An 18,003-nucleotide genomic window follows, 5' to 3' on the forward strand; every position below is an offset into this window, starting at 1 on the left:
CAGCCCAAAAGGAAATCCTGACCCTGGCCCTAATCCTAACCTTAACCTCAGCCCAAAAGCTAATCCTAACCCTGGACCCTGGACTTTAACCTCAGCCCAAAAGGAAATCTTAACCCTGGGCCTAATCCTAACCTTAACCTCAGCCCAAAAGCTAATCCTAACCCTGGACCCTGGACCTTAACCTCAGCCCAAAAGGAAATCCTAATGTCTGCGCTTTCTCTCTAATTCCCCCAATTAGCTAATAAGCACTTAAGAATGATGCATAAAGGAATCCAGCTCCGTAGTCAATAGAAAGGCAGAGTTCAACCTTTATTTTTGCCTAAAGTGTACAAAAAGAGTGAAGACTAAGGCACTACGTATAATGTGTTAGCCTGAGACAGCCAGCACTTCCCCAAAGCAGTCTAATAAGCCTGGCTCTGCCTGTGTCTTATATACCTTCCCTATCATGATGCGGTCACCCCTACGCATATTGTTTTGTTACAATGTCTTTAGGTTGGGCCCGCTTATGTCCAGGTCAAAAGCTCCTTACTCATAAACCTAGGTACTTTTTGCATCCGCTTATCTCTTGCGAAATGACACTTCTCTTTTTTAAAAGGAGTGCCGACACCTGCAGGGCAGTTTGTGCTGACTCTTGCAGAAGTCACTGAGAAGTTTGGACGCTTTCCAAATGGTTCACCTCTAATTCACCCGTAACAGAGCCCTGCCTTATTTCGCAAGGGCTTTTACACCAGTTTGAGTTTGAGGCAGGCTGGCTGTGTCATGCTAAGGTCATTGTGGCACAATACATTCGATAAATGCAGATAACATATATTTTAAAGGCAGATAACCGTCACTAACTCTTGCCCTAATCCTAACCTTATCCTCAGCCCAAAAGCTAATCCTAACTCTGGCCCTAATCCTAACCTTATCCTCAGCCTAAAAGTTAATCCTAACTCTGGCCCTAATCCTAACCTTAACCTCAGCCCAAAAGCTAATTCTAACCCTGGCCCTAATCCTAACTTTGACCTCAGCCCAAAAGGAAATCCTGACCCTGGCCCTAATCCTAACCTTAACCTCAACCCGACCTCCTCAAGGGGCCCCGCCTTACTCCACTTACTCTTGTTGCAAAGGGCCATGCATAAAAAAATGAAGAGAAGTTAACGTATCCTTCTGGGAGGATTAAATACCATGCTGAGTGAAAAAAGTCTAGCTGCTAGTCTAGCATGTGGGGATAAGACATTGAAATAGATTTCTGTACATCTAAATTTATTAGATTTATTATTTATATATTTTTATTTATTATATAATATTCATCATGTCGCAGCCAGCAGAGCTCAACACAACCGCATTGCTAGCTAGGTTCACTAATGGTAAACTTTAAAGTAACCAAAAAAACAATGATGTGATCCTGTAACGTAAAGTTCACTGCAATTTCAAATCACATGAAAAGACAAACTGCACGGTAAGACTGGTCAAACGCCCTCTAGTGTTGATCTGATTAATTACATACAGATGAAGTTGTTCTGACTGTGAGCTACTGGGACATTTTGAGTTTAAACCAATGAGACTGGAAGCGTATAGACTTACAATACTTTATAGTCACTATTACAACTAACTCACCCACCCACTCACCCCTTGGATGTTTTCAGCTTGTCTTGCTTGTAGAACAGAATTTTTACATTAATTCACAAAAAAATATCTGACATTATTTCTCTTTCTTAAGTAATGTCAGTTAAAATTTTACTTTCAATTAAAATGAATCAATAAATAAAACAATACAAAAATCATGTAAAATAAGTGACTGGATAAATATTAACCCCCTTTAAAGTGACCGACCTAAGTCAACAGAGGTCCGGACTAGTATGAAGGCCACCAAGACACCACTCTGGAGGACTACTCTATATTGATGCTGCCACCACCATGCTTTACAGTGGTGAAGCATCAGACCAAAGAAGCATCTTCACCCTGGAGTCTCCCATGCCTCCACATGCCTTTAGGTAAGCTGTAGTGGAGGTGTTACTCTCTTTGGTGGGTTTGTGGTGATGTGCAGTGTTGGGTCTCCACTAAACACAGTGTCATGGCCATAAAGCTCCCTTTTGGTCTCATTAGAGCGACGTACCTTCTTCCAGTTGACCCTGGAGCCTCCCACATATCTTTGAGTAAACTGTAATGGAGGTGTTACTCTCTGTCACTCGCTCATAAAGCTCTGGCCTGGTGAAGAACCTGGGCTTCAGTTGCCGTATGCAGAGTCTCTCCCAACTCAGCCTTTTCTTCAGAGTAGTCCTCAAAGTCTCGCTGGCCTCCCTTAATTGTCTGCTTCTTGCACGGTCAGATCTACACACATGCCATATTGCTTCTATCTCTTAATGATCCTCACCTTGACTTAAACTCTTCAATAAGCTTTTCTCAGAGTTGGGTGGAGTGTTCTTCTGTGTTCATGGTGTATTTATGTAGCCTGGAATCCTGATTAACCAATGACTGGACCTTCCACACAGCTGCTGTTATACCTCAATCCCCATTTGATTAATTGTCAATGTTACCACCCTAAATAAAGGGATGAAAAAGAGCACAATAAACAACAACAAAGTTTCCTCATGGATGGCTTTATCTCCAATGAGGAAAACTTCGTAGTCACCCCTTACTGGCTAAATTAAGGCATAGCCAACTGACTGCAGATCAATACAACAAGGACGAATAGTAGCTGTCAGATAACAGCTAAACTTAGTGTCTGTAAATATTCTTATTTATGTATATATATTTTAACTATGAAGTATCCATCAACCCTTTTACTTTGTAACCATGAATTCTGGAATTCATTTATAATGATTTTTATCACAAATAATTGTTTTGTGAGATTCTCTTCATGACTACTGTCCACAAATCATATTCTACATCATTTTTAACTTATTAATTATTATACTTATTATTTATAAATGATTCAATTTATGAAGGCAATAAAAGGGGAAAGCATCCAGGGGGTGAATACTTTTAAAAGGCACTGTGAGCTCAAGGTGTTTAGGCATCGTTCACCCTCATTTGACCTTCAAGACCTGACCGTCATGGTTGGGAATTTTCCCCAGGCAGAAAGATAAAGAGTCAGAAGATCTAGAAGAACCTGCAGGAAAAAGATGTGGATTCTTCTTGATGTCGTCCTCTCTGCTACAAGAACTTCAAAAGTTCTACTCAGGTCTTCTCAGTTCCGGCAGCATAAAGAGGTTTACATGCTGACAATATACACCAAAGGTCAGGGGTGGAGCAAGGATCAAGCTGAAACTAGCTGTTCCCCTGAAGTTCCCCCCCTAACACCTCCATACTCATAATGCAGTGGATATTGTGAATAAACAGAGCCTATGTTGAATCTTGCAGGAGACCATGAGACCTGGTCAAGCACCTGGTCGGTCACCCGTGCTGTTCCACTGTTACTGACGTCTTCAGTGGTAAGACTCGGAGCGCATAGTGAACACTCCAGTTACGGAATAATGGCAAAACCCTCTCCGTGAAAGTGTGTGTAATTGTATACAGGTGTGTTCTCCTGAGAGCGTCCGAAAATGTCACTTTCCCCCTGTTCCAGTCCAGCTGCACCCGGACCCTCTGGAGTTTCTCTGTTGTTTTGAGGAAATGAAGAGGCTGCCCTGGACAGCGAACCCAGTATTTATCGGTGCTGTTAAAGCCCAAAGCCCACACACCTCCCCAGAGAGAGCCTCCCTTCCTTGGGACAGATTCTGCCATCACTCCCACTTCCCAGCGAGCTGTGATTCCAACCTCGACGTCCCAGCAGTGCGTCCCCAAGTCAAAGCCCTCAGAACCCAGAACACACTTGCACCAGTCGAATCTCTCTGGATTGTCAGGAAGCACCAGGTCTTCATTTCTGCTTACTACAGCAGTGAGATCTTCAGCCAGGTGGAGGTGTGGATGTGCAGTGTTGGGGTCCAGAGTGACAGGGGCTGAGGAGAAAGAACCAAAAATCAATAAACATCTGGACCAGTTCAGAGCTTAGCTTTAAGAAACTGATTAAAATGTCTTCAAGAAGTTGGTTTGTAATGTTGGAGGTCTTCATTAATTCAAAGCAAGCTGCCAAACTCTCAGTAATCCCTCATCAGCCATTAGTAGAAGCTCCAACTTACTGTACTGGACAATCTCCTGCATCTTCTCCCACACTCTGAACTTCAGGTTGGAAAGGTGCTTGGCTCCATTGATCAGAGCTCCTGATGTCTTCTCTGGAGGCTTTGGTGAGCTCTTCAGTCTGAACAAATACACCATATGGACAAAATTATTGGGACACTTGTTCATTCATTGTTTCTTTTAAAAGAAGATCTGCTGTCCAGGGTAGAAGGCTTTCCACTACATTTTGGAGGAGCATTGCTGTGAGAATTTCAATGTATTAAGTGACAAATGCATTAATAGGGTTAGGATGTTGGATGATGATGATCGCCACCGCACCTCATCATCCCCAACTACCCAACTCAACTCCCAAAGATATTGGATGGAGCTCCACCACCATTATTCCACAGAACACAGCTCTTCCACTGCTCCACAGCTCAATGCTGCTGGGGGGGCTTTATATCCCTCTAGCCCACGCCTGGCATTAGGCAGCATGGTGCCAATAGGTTCATCATGTTGATCTACTCCAGAGAGTCCTATTCTATGGTCAGTACTTCTATATCTACAGACACTAGGCAAGCTGTGTTTGTGTGCATTTGCACATGTGTGTCAACATTTGGACATTTAGTGCATATAGTTTCTTCCAAAGGTATTCCAAAAGTATTAATATTGTTATTATTCATTTTATTTTATTATGTATCATTTATTTCTAGATTTGTATGTGTGTTATGTGTTTAGGGGTCCTCAACCCTGGTCCTGGAGATCTACCTTCTAGAGAGTTCTGGTTCATAACACCTGGCTCTGATAATCAGAAGTCCCTGAAGGTCTTCATTGCCATTCAACGTCCAAATGTGTTCTTGTTTCTGTGTTATTGAAGATGCATCAGGACTTGTGTGGACTTAAGTGTGGATATATTTTGTATTGAGAGTCCCCCTCTGTAGGGTGGACAATCGTCAGGACAAGGACTGGTCACCCCTGCTGTAGAGCTTTAACAGAGTTAAGGCTGTAATAGCCTTTATACAGATGGAGAGGGTTCTTATGCAACTACTAGTTTTATAGTGTGTGATTTTTCATACTTAAATAATAGAATTTAGAATACAGTTTTCTATTATAAATTATGGTTCATGAAATTCCCTTTTAATGTAGTATTTTTGAAGTGATTATGTAATTAATTAGCATTTACTTACTGATTCATTGTGGACTTGACATTCTGAGGGTGGAGAAACAAAAAAAAACACCATAATCAAACTGATCAGACATATTCAGACCTTAATTAGCAATAATTTATATTAGCCTGAGACATCTGTTTCTCAGAACTTTTCGCAGGACATATAGTAAGACAAGCAGTGGACAGGAATGTTTGGTAGAGATGATGAAGAGACTCTTACTTGTAAGAACTGAACGTCCTCAGCTTCCATCTCCTTCTCTATGTTTCTGATTGTGTCTGAAAGAGATGATATTTCTCCATTCATCTCCTCAATCTTCCTCCTCATCATCTGACTCTTCTGCTCCTCTTCCTCCTTCAGTGCAGCTATCCTTGCTGCTTCTTCATCTCTCAGAAACTGGTGAAGCTTCTCAAACTCCTCCTTTATCTGCCTCTCTGTGTGCTGGGCCTGCGTCTGGAATGAGAGACCATTAGGAAACACCACCTCTAACAGATGTTCTACAAGCTTTTACCTCCCACAGGATAAGTGGACACTCCTCACAAACATGACCAGATGATGGATCACCTGAATGTGGGCTGCTGTTTGGTCATAGTCTCGTTTTGTTTCCTCAGAGAGCTTCAGTGTCTGCTGTAGAGACTCTAAAGTGGTCTTGAGGTCTTTCTGGAACAATCAGATATGCATCATGTTAATGGAGAGCAAAATCAGGAATATGCAATTAGCCTCACTCATTAAAAGCCAGAAAGTTAGCTTGCCTCTGCGAAGTTACTTTTGTGAAGATATGAGGTTTTGTTCTAACAGCAACAATATGAGGGGTAATTGTGGGCAGGGTTCTAGACTGATATAGACTGAACAGATGGACGGTTATTCTGTTATTCGTCATGCATTCACCCAATCACTGCATTTCCTGTATCTTCAGTCTCATTGTGCAGACTGCAGACCACCTCAAACCGTGCTGAAGATCTCTGACCCATGCTCTCTACAAAAGCCTCACAAATGTTCTTCAGGACCAGGTTAAGGGAGGCTTAGATTTCGAGACACATCTTTTCCTACAAACTGGACGTTCCCGAGACCTCTTGGTCTTCCAGAACGTCTGCAGACAGGTTCTACACACACCGTGGCTACAGGACAGAACAACAGGATCCCTGAAGATCTCACAGCACACAGGACAGGAAAGCTCATCTTCTGAAAGAGGGGTTTTAGCAGTCAAGTTAGCTTGCCTCTGTGAAGTTACTTTTGCAGAGATATGAGGTTTTGCTCTAACAGCAATAATATGAGGGGTAATTGTGGGCAGGGTTATAGACTGATATAGACTGAATAGGTGGACTGTTATTCTGTTATTCGTCATGCCTTCACCTAATCACTGCATTTCCTGTCTCCAATCTTTCTCAACTCAAATTACATAACAGGACAGACTGGTTTTCACATGACATTGATTTTTCATACCAGCATCTCCATTTTTTGAGCTTCACAAGTCAGTAGAATAAAACATGGCCTACCTTAAAATTATGCACAGCCTCATCTGTTGGGCAGCAGCTGTGATTTTTATGGCTCTGTGAGTCCCGACACACCACACACACCGGCTGCTGATCATCCAAACAGAAGAGCTTGAGTGTCTCATTGTGTAGACTGCAGACCACCTCAGACCCTGCTCCTGAAGATCTCTGACCCATGCTCTCTACAAAAGCCTCGCAAATGTTCTTCAGGACCAGGTTACGGGGAGGCTCAGATTTCGAGGCACATCTTCTCCTACAAACTGGACATTCCCGAGACCTCTTGGTCTTCCAGAACTGCTGCAGACAGGTTCTACAGACACTGTGGCTACAGGACAGAACAACAGGATCCCTGAAGATCTCACAGCACACAGGACAGGAAAGCTCGTCTTCTGAAAGAGGGGTTCTAGCAGCCATTTCCTCCAACTGCTGCTGTGCTGCTTCTCTGTAATGGTTTCTTTAAAAAAAAAACAACAACAGCAAAGATAATTATCAACAGCTGAAGCTTTGGTTCCTCCCACATCTGAAAACATCTGAAGGCATCTGCAAGCAAACAAATCCAGGCACTGCTTACATGCTTTATCCAGTGTATTCCATCAACCGAAACAAAGGATCAACCCTGGAAAAATGTGACAAAACATGACGTTCACTTCCTTAGGTGGAAGCGGGAGGTGGATTGTTGATAAGGAGGGGCAACAATTCTCAAAACTGTAGTTCAACCGCTTATCCACCAGATGTCCCATCACATTCTTTTAAAGGTGCAGTAGAATGCAGTTAATGAGTTTTTGAGTTGTTGCTGTTGTAAGTGTGTGAGTTTGTTTGGGGTGAAACATGTTTATTGACGTTATGAAACAGGGCCTAAGTAACTCGGTCATGCAGATTTCTCCTGTACAACATCCAGAGAATAGAGAGTCGCCCAGGTGCTCTGGGTTCAGTCTCTCGTTACTTCAAGACTTGACTACTGTACTACTCTCTTCTGGCTGGTCTCCCTCTGAGCACCATCAGCTCCCTGCAACTTATCCAGAACACAGCGGCTCGGGTCGTCTTCATTGTTCCTAAATTCAGCCATGTCTCTCCACTGCTGCATTCTCTCTTCACTGGCTTCCTGTAGCTGCTGCCCAGGTCATCAGATTCAACCCCCTGACTCTGGCCTACAAAGCCTAGACTGGACCAGCCAGCCCCTCCGTACTTGATGGCAATGGTCAAAAGCCGATCTGTACCAAGAGCCCTTTCAGCTTCAGGTACGGCTCGGCTCGACCCGCCATCCTTTAAGATCCACGGAGGACGAGCGTCCAGACTTTTTCCTGTCCTGCACCGAAGTGGTGGAACGAGCTTCCCCTGGGGGTCCGAACAGCAGAGTCCAACGCTCGCTGTCTTTAAACCCAGACTGAAGACCCTCCTCTTCTGAGAGTACTCAGATGAAGAGAAGATTGGACACCTTACTGACTTGTGTTTAGTAGAGTCTAAACTTAGAGGTATCTTGAAATTATTAGTCTATTTAAACTAGCTGAGGTTTTTCTTGAGTAAATAGCAAAGCACTTTTGTAAGTCGCTCTGGAGAAAAGTGTCTGTTAAATGTCTTAAATGTTAAATGTTAAATGATTGTTCTCAGAAGCAAAGCTAGCTAGCTGCTGAGATGCCTAAGAGAGCACTTGCTGCCTGAGAATGTGAGCATTTAGCCTCCATCTGCGAGGCACATGATCCAAAACTGGAGGAAGTTCCACAACTATAGAGGGTATGCATGTGACGTCACAATGCGAGAGTCACTGTGTATACTACTCATTAACTACTACAAATAATTTAGTATATATATTATTTGATAACTGTTTCAAATTAGTCACTTGCTACTTAACATTATTATAAATGTATTATGAATGACTTGGTAACCACTATCAATTATTCAATCATTCAGAAACCTCTGTTTAAAAAGAGTTAAAAACTACTATACATTTCAATTAAAGTTAATACTAAAAGTAACTACTACATAGTATTTTGTAATCTCTGCAAATTATTCAGGAATATAAAAAAATACCGTAAATTATTAAATAACTGTTTAAATAATTTAGTCAATAACTACTAAACATTATTATAAATTTAAAATAAAATCTTTTGGTAATTATTATAAATTATTAATTTATCTCCACCCAGAGTCTTTTGGAAAGGACCCGGAAAGAACATCCTGAGGTCCACCTTAAAAACAGACCAATACTGTATATAAAGTCATACGTAACTAAATATAGTACGTAAATGAAAAACTGAACTGAAGTTTTGTTGATTTGAAGACACTGTATGTTAGTCAACACTGAAGTAAAATAACAGGGTGGCTTTTACTCTGACAGTGTTCACTCCCTCACTACATACACATACAACAATAACTTAAGATATTCATAACTGCATTCTATTACATGTTTGGCTTAAAAAACAAACTATATCAAAACTTTCTTCTGAAATGTTTTAGTGATTCATATTTAAGTCATACAGAGATGGATAAGAAGCATTTGTGAATATAGCATAGCATATTCTCCAGTGTGCAAACCGATTGACATGGCTACAACTTTAATCTGTAAAGTATCTGGTTTCCTGAAGTGACCTGAATCATATTTACTAAAACTGATCATCTCCACTCATCTGAGAGCTCCTTGTTTCAGGTTGGGAATGAACTGATGCCACCTAGTGGAGAAATCAGTTACAATAGAGCATCTGACTGACACTTCCTTTCTCAAAGCCCCTCCACCTCTACACTCCCTCCACCTGTTGGAGGAAGTGAATCTCATACTGTCCCTCTGATCTTTCTTCACTCTGCATTCACTCCACTCAGAGACTCCAACGAGAAGCTGTTCAACACTGACTGGATGGGTCTGGATCTTGAGGTGTGATTTCTGGAAGGAGCTGAAACTCACTCAGTGGGATAAAGGTCTACAGTGGCTGATTCTCCACCATGTTGCTCTGATCATCACAGACGTCCTTAAAGTGAAAGTGAAGTTTGGACTGAAGGAGCCATTACAGAGAAGCAGTGCAGCAGCAGTTGGAGGAAATGGCTGCTAGAACCCCTCTTTCAGAAGAAGAGCTTTCCTGTCCTGTGTGCTGTGAGATCTTCAGGGATCCTGTTGTTCTGTCCTGTAGCCACAGTGTGTGTAGAACCTGTCTGCAGACGTTCTGGAAGACTAAGGGGTCTCGAGAATGTCCCGTTTGTAAGAGAAGATCCTCAAGAGATGAGCCTCCCACTAATTTAGTATTGAGGAATGTGTGTGAATCTCTTCTAGAGAGCAGGAGTCAGAGATCTTCAGCAGGGTCTGAGGTGGTCTGCAGTCTGCACAATGAGAAACTCAAGCTCTTCTGTTTGGTCGATCAGCAGCCAGTGTGTGTGGTGTGTCAGGCCTCAAAAAAACACAAAACTCACGACTGCTGTCCAGTAGATGAAGCTGTGGCTGACCTTAAGGTAGGAGATTTCTTCTAGTGCTTCCATTTCTAAACTCTAGAAAGTCTTTCTCAGTTCAGAAGCAGATCAACCTGTTCTGTGTGTTGGAGGTGAAGTCTGTCAGTGGGAGTGGTTTCAGAGCAACAGCAAACAGCATGAGTGAATTATCAGTCTGTAGATATTATATTTAATTCAGGTTTATACTGGATAGAGCTTTTCACACTGGCTGTAAAGTGATTTAGGAACATGGGTTCTGAAACTACACTACTACACTACTGTTCTCTCATCCAACAAACTCAAACCCATAAGATGATAAAAGAGCTCCTCCATACTGAGAAGAACACTGGATAACTGTGCTTTAGAGAAGAGTTCAGTTTAACAACACAACTACACTTTCACTCAGAGGGTTTAATCATAGCACTGATAGTCTGGTTGCAGTGAGTTCCAGACTTCACCCAAACTAGGACTGATAACCTATTAACCAATCAATTGCCAATCAATAACCAATCAGCTCCACCTTCGTCTTAAATAGAAGGGACCCAGGATGGCCAATCATTTTGCAGTTGGGTTAGTGATATCTTAGGCTCCACCCATAGACTCTCCACTATATGTGATACTGCTGGCAGATGAAATATCTAAAGTAAGTGGACACTGTAAAGAGCAGAATTCACTCAGCTGATCTGTTGGGTTTGTTTTTACAGACTAAACTCCAGACGGCTTTGGAGCCTCTACAGAAGAACCTGAAGGTCTTAGAGGAAGCTGAAGAAGACTATGACCGAACAGCAGCCCACATTCAGGTGATCCATCATCTGGTCATGTTTGTGATGAGTGTCCACTTATCCTGTAGGAGGTAAAAGCTTGTAGAACATCTGTTAGAGGTGGTGTTTCCTAATGGTCTCTCATTCCAGACGCAGGCCCAGCACACAGAGAGGCAGATAAAGGAGGAGTTTGAGAAGCTTCACCAGTTTCTGAGAGATGAAGAAGCAGCAAGGATAGCTGCACTGAAGGAGGAAGAGGAGCAGAAGAGTCAGATGATGAGGAGGAAGATTGAGGAGATGAATGGAGAAATATCATCTCTTTCAGACACAATCAGAAACATAGAGAAGGAGATGGAAGCTGAGGAAGTTCAGTTCTTACAAGTAAGAGTCTCTTTACCATCTCTCTCTCTCTCTCTCTCTCTCTCTCTCTCTCATACTGGTGTGTGTTTGATCAGTGTGGTTCGGGACTTTAGACATGAATTTCTTCCTCAATTTCATCTGAAATCCACCTGAAAAGACTCTTCATTTTTAAAGCTGTTCTCTTTCTTTCTCCTCTCAGAACTTCAAGTCTACAGAGAAACAGTAAGTCAGTGTCAGATCACCCATTTTATTTACTGTTCAAATACTGACTCCATTTAAATCCACAGTCTATTGGACTGATTGTAAATATGAGTGTATTGTAATGGAATGAAGGTGAAGAAGGATTGTGGGTTAATGTTGGAGGAAGGAGAACAGCAGAAATATTGATTTGACAGAAACAACAGAATTATTGATTGGAGGCAATAAATGGAATCAAATATTGATGATTAGGTCAATAAATGACAGGCTGTGAACTTTATACAGTGAAATCTTCTACTTTCAGGGTTCAGTGCTCACCAAAGCATCCAGAGAAGACATCAGGAGCTCTGATCAATGTAGCCAAACACCTTTCCAACCTGAAGTTCAGAGTGTGGGAGAAGATGCAGGAGATTGTGCAGTACAGTAAGTCGTGTTCCTCTCAGGGTTGATCTCTCAGACTCAGTCTGCTTCTGGACTGCTTCTTGCAGATGTTCTGGGTCTCCATGTTCTCTACATTGATCTGCAGGATCTAATTCAGGAGTCAGTTTCAGAGTCAGCAGGTCTGAAAATGTTCAACCATGTCCAGATCAGATCTGCCACTGGACTGTAAAACACCATTCACTACTGAACATCCCTTTTAGTGCTGCACTGAACTGGAGCTCCAGACTTAGTCCAGGATTAAAGATGATCTGTGATCTGGAATCTTCCTCTAAAGCTGTTTTACTCAAAGTGAAGGAAACAGTCTGTAGAGGAAAACCAGTTACAGAAATGGGAGAAAAACATGATGTTTCATTTGGTTCTCTCTCCTCAGCTCCTGTTACTCTGGACCCCAACACTGCACACCCAGACCTCCACCTGTCTGATGATCTCACTGCTGTAGAAAACAGAAACCAGAGATCATCAGTTCCTGAAAATCCAGAGAGATTTGATAAGTATGGGTGTGTTCTGGGTTCTGAAGGTTTTAACTCAGGGACACACTGCTGGGACGTGCAGATTGGAGAACGTGGAAGCTGGACGCTGGGTTTGATCCCAGAGTGTGTAACAAGAAAGGGAGACCCTTTCATTGATTCAGTGTTGAGTCTCGGCTACAATAAAAGCAGAGATAAATACTGGACACACTGCCCAGGACAGTCAGATCTCTCCCTCACCCCTAAAGAGAAGCTGCAGAGGGTCAGAGTGCAGCTGGACTGGGCCAGGGGGAAAGTGACCTTCACTAATCTTTTAACCAACACACACCTGCGCACTATAACACACACTTTCTCTGAGAGAGTTTTACCTCTTTTCTGTACTGGGTCTGTTGGTTCTCTGAGGATCTTACCAGTGAAGGCGTCAGTAACAGTGGAACAGCACAGTTAAAGTTAACACTGCTCAGAATGAACATTTCTACAGGTAGTGAACAGGTTTATCAATTATGATCAGAACAATGTCATTAATGGATACTTTAACTAATGTATCAGTACCATTACATCCTAACATGTGTGTGTAAATAAAATGATGATTTTAAGAGTCATAGAGTGACTCCTGATATCATTCCATCATTAGAAACATTAGTGGAGTGAGATTTCACTCATTTTCAGACTGGATTTGATTTCTCTTTCATTCTGCATTTTTCTCCTCATCAGATCTTTAATCTCTGGTTTGGTTCAGAGGTGATTTAATTACTGTCAGATAGAAACTGAATTTTATCACAAACTGTGCAGATAAATATAAGTCATGATAAACACCTGTAACTGTTTATTAATTACCTGATTTCATCACAGCTCCTCCCAACTTGCCCCTGCAGTAACTCCTTATGTAGGAACTGCACATAATGTTGTAATAAACACTGTTATAAGACTCCTAATGGAATAAACCGATAATCTTTTAATAAAACACTGTATGTATTTTCATATACTACAAATTTATCAGCAAAACGTTTAACCCTTAACGCAGCAAGGTTTATTACACACTAAGGTGTATTACTCAGTAAGTTCAGGGACTTCTGTACAAACTGGTGGGGCTATTCTCTGCAAATAGAAGTTTCCAATAACACTTTTGGGTAAATGTCGGTCCACAGGCTGTTGAAGGGGTTAATATTAACACGAAAAGTTAATCTCAGTGTAGAAACACAGTAAATTACATTTGTTAATCTAAGTGTGTTTAAATGATCTAAAGCCACAGTTTAATGAAAGGTACATGAAACAGACAGGTTTAATAAAGTATTTAATAAGAATGATGTAATAACCTGAAACTATAACACTAATCTGACTGTGTTAGTCATCTGTCATTCAGGTGAGGCTAAGAGTGTGTGTTCTATCAATGATCTGATGAATCAACAGTTCTGATTCGTGTTCACACCAATGACTCTTTCAAATCACTTTGATGATTTCTTTACTTTCACTTAATTTCTGGAGTTAATCTGGAAGATCTGGACTTTAGAGAAACTGATCATCTCCACTTATCTGAGGTTGGTAATGAACTGATGCCACCTAGTGGAGAAAGCACACAGACACAATAGAGCATCTGACTGACACTTCCTTTCTCAAAGCCCCTCCACCTCTACACTCCCTCCACCTGTTGGAGGAAGTGAATCTCATAATGTCCCTCTGATCTTTCTTCACTCTGCATTCACTCCACTCAGAGACTCCAACGAGAAGCTGTTCAACACTGACTGGATGGGTCTGGATCTTGAGGTGTGATTTCTGGAAGGAGCTGAAACTCACTCAGTGGGATAAAGGTCTACAGTGGCTGATTCTCCACCATGCTGCTCTGATCATCACAGACGTCCTGAAAGTGAAAGTGAAGTTTGGACTGAAGGAGCCATTACAGAGAAGCAGCACAGCAGCAGTTGGAGGAAATGGCTGCTAGAACCCCTCTTTCAGAAGAAGAGCTTTCCTGTCCTGTGTGCTATGGGATCTTCAGGGATCCTGTTGTTCTGTCCTGTAGCCACAGTGTGTGTAGAACCTGTCTGCAGACGTTCTGGGAGACTAAGGGGTCTCCAGAATGTCCACTTTGTAGGAGAAGATCCTCTAAAGACAAACCTCTCTCTAACCTGGTACTGAAAAACATCTGTGAGGCTTTTCTAGAGAGCAGGAGTCAGAGATCTTCAGCAGGGTCTGAGGTGGTCTGCAGTCTGCACAATGAGAAACTCAAGCTCTTCTGTTTGGTCGATCAGCAGCCGGTGTGTGTGGTGTGTCAGGCCTCAAAAAAACACAAAACTCACGACTGCTGTCCAGTAGATGAAGCTGTGGCTGACCTTAAGGTAGGAGATTTCTTCTAGTGCTTCCATTTCTAAACTCTAGAAAGTTTTTCTCAGTTCAGAAGCAGATCAACCTGTTCTGTGTGTTGAAGGTGAAGTCTGTCAGTGGGAGTGGTTTCAGAGCAACAGCAAACAGCATGAGTGAATTATCAGTCTGTAGATATTATATTTAATTCAGGTTTATACTGGATAGAGCTTTTCACACTGGCTGTAAAGTGATTTAGGAACATGGGTTCTGAAACTACACTACTACACTACTGTTCTCTCATCCAACAAACTCAAACCCATAAGATGATAAAAGAGCTCCTCCATACTGAGAAGAACACTGGATAACTGTGCTTTAGAGAAGAGTTCAGTTTAATAACACAACTACACTTTCACTCAGAGGGTTTAATCATAGCACTGATAGTCTGGTTGCAGTGAGTTCCAGACTTCACCCAAACCAGGACTGACAACCTAATAACCAATCAATTAACAATCAATAACCAATCAGCTCCACCTTCATTTTTAATAGAAGGGACCCGGGATGGCCAATCACTTTACAGTTGGGCTAGTGAAATCTTAGGCTCCACCCATAGACTCTCCACTATATGTGAGACTGGTGGCAAATGAAATATCTAAAGTAAGTGGACACTGTAAAGAGCAGAATTCACTCAGCTGATCTGTTGGGTTTGTTTTTACAGACTAAACTCCAGACTGCTTTGGAGCCTCTACAGAAGAACCTGAAGGTCTTAGAGGAAGCTAAAGAAGACTATGACCGAACAGCAGCCCACATTCAGGTGATCCATCATCTGGTCATGTTTGTGAGGAGTGTCCACTTATCCTGTAGGAGGTAAAAGCTTGTAGAACATCTGTTAGAGGTGGTGTTTCCTAATGGTCTCTCATTCCAGACGCAGGCCCAGCACACAGAGAGGCAGATAAAGGAGGAGTTTGAGAAGCTTCACCAGTTTCTGAGAGATGAAGAAGCAGCAAGGATAGCTGCACTGAAGGAGGAAGAGGAGCAGAAGAGTCAGATGATGAGGAGGAAGATTGATGAGATGAATGGAGAAATATCATCTCTTTCAGACACAATCAGAAACATAGAGAAGGAGATGGAAGCTGAGGACGTTCAGTTCTTACAAGTAAGAGTCTCTTTACCATATCTCCCTCTCTCTCTCTCTCTCTCTCTCTCTCTCTCATACTGGTGTGTGTTTGATCAGTGTGGTTCGGGACTTTAGACATGAATTTCTTCCTCAATTTCATCTGAAATCCACCTGAAAAGACTCTTCATTTTTAAAGCTGTTCTCTTTCTTTCTCCTCTCAGAACTTCAAGTCTACAGAGAAACAGTAAGTCAGTGTCAGATCACCCATTTTATCTACTGTTCAAATACTGACTCCATTTAAATCCACAGTCTATTGGACTGATTGTAAATATGAGTGTATTGCAATGGAATGAAGGTGAAGAAGGATTGTGGGTTAATGTTGGAGGAAGGAGAACAGCAGCAGAAATATTGATTTGACAGAAACAACAGAATTATTGATTGGAGGCAATAAATGGAATCAAATATTGATGATTAGGTCAATAAATGACAGGCTGTGAACTTTATACAGTGAAATCTTCTACTTTCAGAGTTCAGCGCTCACCAAAGCTTCCAGAGAAGACATCAGGAGCTCTGATCAATGTAGCCAAACACCTTTCCAACCTGAAGTTCAGAGTGTGGGAGAAGATGCAGGAGATTGTGCAGTACAGTAAGTCGTGTTCCTCTCAGGGTTGATCTCTCAGACTCAGTCTGCTTCTGGACTGCTTCTTGCAGATGTTCTGGGTCTCCATGTTCTCTACATTGATCTGCAGGATCTAATTCAGGAGTCAGTTTCAGAGTCAGCAGGTCTGAAAATGTTCAACCATGTCCAGGTCAGATCTGCCACTGGACTGTAAAACACCATTCACTACTGAACATCCCTTTTAGTGCTGCACTGAACTGGAGCTCCAGACTTAGTCCAGGATTAAAGTTGATCTGTGATCTGGAATCTTCCTCTAAAGCTGTTTTACTCAAAGTGAAGGAAACAGTCTGTAGAGGAAAACCAGTTACAGAAATGGGAGAAAAACATGATGTTTCATTTGGTTCTCTCTCCTCAGCTCCTGTTACTCTGGACCCCAACACTGCACACCCACACCTCCACCTGTCTGATGATCTCACTGCTGTAGAAAACAGAAACCAGAGATCATCAGTTCCTGATAATCCAGAGAGATTTGATAAGTATGGGTGTGTTCTGGGTTCTGAAGGTTTTAACTCAGGCACACACTGCTGGGACGTCCAGGTTGGAGACAGTGATTACTGGATGCTGGGTTTGATCCCAGAGTCTGTAACAAGAAAGGGAGACTGTTTCAGGGATTCAGTTTGGAGTCTGAGCTACTGGAAAATCAGTGATAAATACTGGACCCTCTGCCCAGGACAGTCAGGTCAATACCTCACCCCTAAAGAGAAGCTGCAGAGGGTCAGAGTGCAGCTGGACTGGGCCAGGGGGAAAGTGACCTTCACTGATCTTCTGACCAACACACACCTGCGCACCATAACACACACTTTCACTGAGAGAGTTTTACCTCTTTTCAGGAACAGGTCTGTTGGTCCTCTGAGGATCTTACCAGTGAAGACGTCAGTAACAGTGGAACAGCACAGTTAAAGTTCACACTGCTCAGAATGAACATTTCCACAGGTAGTGAACAGGTTTATGAATTATGATCAGAACAATGTCATTAATGGATATTTTAAATAATATTTCTCTCGTGGCCGTGAGGAGGTGGAGGCAGAAGTGATACTTCTTCCCTGATGCCGTTCACCTGTGGCTGTTCAGTCTAACTAGCCCAGGTGAACGGCGTTAAAGGGCACCGAGCTGCCAAGGACTAGCTTGGGCCGTTTGGGCTGTTCTGTTGGTTTGGGTTTGCGTTTGGGTGTAGTGGAGGGTATGGTTAAAATAAAGGCATGTGTGTCACTTGTGCCCTGTGTTTGTGTCGTGTCTGAGCCTTGCTGCCTACCAGGTAATGGTGGCCATGCCAATGACAATAGGGGTCTTCTGACAGCAATATTTCTCCACATTACATCTTTAAACTCTGCTCTGGTTCAGGGATAGTCGTAATACACTCATGGCACAGAAGAACCCCTTTTGTCTCCATAAAGAACCATTTTTGTAAAATAGATGAGACCTTTGTATTGCGCAAATGATACAATTGCGAAATTTTACTGGGTCTTTTAGAAGTTCTTCACACTCTTGTTTCTTTATGGAACCAATTAAGAGTGTAGATCACTGTGTGAAATAAG

At 42.3% G+C, this 18,003-nt stretch overlaps 3 protein-coding genes across 3 annotated transcripts; 2 read left to right on the plus strand and 1 right to left on the minus strand.

Annotated features, from left to right (window-relative positions):
- Positions 1-356: 356 nt before the first annotated feature.
- LOC140576637 (E3 ubiquitin-protein ligase TRIM35-like) lies at positions 357-7,347 on the minus strand. The gene is made up of 7 exons (XM_072696137.1): positions 7,311-7,347; positions 6,743-7,193; positions 5,811-5,906; positions 5,469-5,699; positions 5,268-5,290; positions 4,104-4,222; positions 357-3,923 (listed from the first exon to the last, which is right to left on the minus strand). The coding sequence occupies exons 2-7, from the start codon at positions 7,151-7,153 to the stop codon at positions 3,379-3,381; spliced, it is 1,425 nt and encodes a 474-aa protein (XP_072552238.1). The 5' UTR covers positions 7,154-7,193; positions 7,311-7,347; the 3' UTR covers positions 357-3,378.
- A 2,131-nt stretch (positions 7,348-9,478) lies between these two features.
- LOC140576638 (E3 ubiquitin-protein ligase TRIM35-like) lies at positions 9,479-13,337 on the plus strand. The gene is made up of 6 exons (XM_072696138.1): positions 9,479-10,174; positions 10,855-10,950; positions 11,062-11,292; positions 11,471-11,493; positions 11,774-11,892; positions 12,281-13,337. The coding sequence occupies exons 1-6, from the start codon at positions 9,770-9,772 to the stop codon at positions 12,823-12,825; spliced, it is 1,419 nt and encodes a 472-aa protein (XP_072552239.1). The 5' UTR covers positions 9,479-9,769; the 3' UTR covers positions 12,826-13,337.
- A 413-nt stretch (positions 13,338-13,750) lies between these two features.
- LOC140576751 (E3 ubiquitin-protein ligase TRIM35-like) lies at positions 13,751-17,681 on the plus strand. The gene is made up of 6 exons (XM_072696321.1): positions 13,751-14,710; positions 15,391-15,486; positions 15,598-15,828; positions 16,011-16,033; positions 16,317-16,435; positions 16,824-17,681. The coding sequence occupies exons 1-6, from the start codon at positions 14,306-14,308 to the stop codon at positions 17,366-17,368; spliced, it is 1,419 nt and encodes a 472-aa protein (XP_072552422.1). The 5' UTR covers positions 13,751-14,305; the 3' UTR covers positions 17,369-17,681.
- The last annotated feature ends 322 nt before the right edge of the window (positions 17,682-18,003 follow it).

This window comes from Salminus brasiliensis, chromosome 14 (assembly GCF_030463535.1).
Source record: "Salminus brasiliensis chromosome 14, fSalBra1.hap2, whole genome shotgun sequence".
In the NCBI taxonomy this organism is placed as follows: domain Eukaryota; kingdom Metazoa; phylum Chordata; class Actinopteri; order Characiformes; family Bryconidae; genus Salminus; species Salminus brasiliensis.

Excerpts from the sequence above, each read along its gene's own strand:
- LOC140576637 (XM_072696137.1), bottom strand. The coding sequence starts at position 7,153 with ATGGCTGCTAGAACCCCTCTTTCAGAAGACGAGCTTTCCTGTCCTGTG. Across the intron at positions 5,907-6,742 it reads AGGCTGTGCATAATTTTAAG|AAAGACCTCAAGACCACTTT; the intron begins GTAGGCCATGTT and ends TGATTGTTCCAG. Across the intron at positions 3,924-4,103 it reads GCAGGAGATTGTCCAGTACA|CCCCTGTCACTCTGGACCCC; the intron begins GTAAGTTGGAGC and ends CTTTCTCCTCAG.
- LOC140576638 (XM_072696138.1), top strand. The coding sequence starts at position 9,770 with ATGGCTGCTAGAACCCCTCTTTCAGAAGAAGAGCTTTCCTGTCCTGTG. Across the intron at positions 10,175-10,854 it reads AAGCTGTGGCTGACCTTAAG|ACTAAACTCCAGACGGCTTT; the intron begins GTAGGAGATTTC and ends TTGTTTTTACAG. Across the intron at positions 11,893-12,280 it reads GCAGGAGATTGTGCAGTACA|CTCCTGTTACTCTGGACCCC; the intron begins GTAAGTCGTGTT and ends CTCTCTCCTCAG.
- LOC140576751 (XM_072696321.1), top strand. The coding sequence starts at position 14,306 with ATGGCTGCTAGAACCCCTCTTTCAGAAGAAGAGCTTTCCTGTCCTGTG. Across the intron at positions 15,487-15,597 it reads GAACAGCAGCCCACATTCAG|ACGCAGGCCCAGCACACAGA; the intron begins GTGATCCATCAT and ends CTCTCATTCCAG. Across the intron at positions 15,829-16,010 it reads AGGACGTTCAGTTCTTACAA|AACTTCAAGTCTACAGAGAA; the intron begins GTAAGAGTCTCT and ends TTCTCCTCTCAG.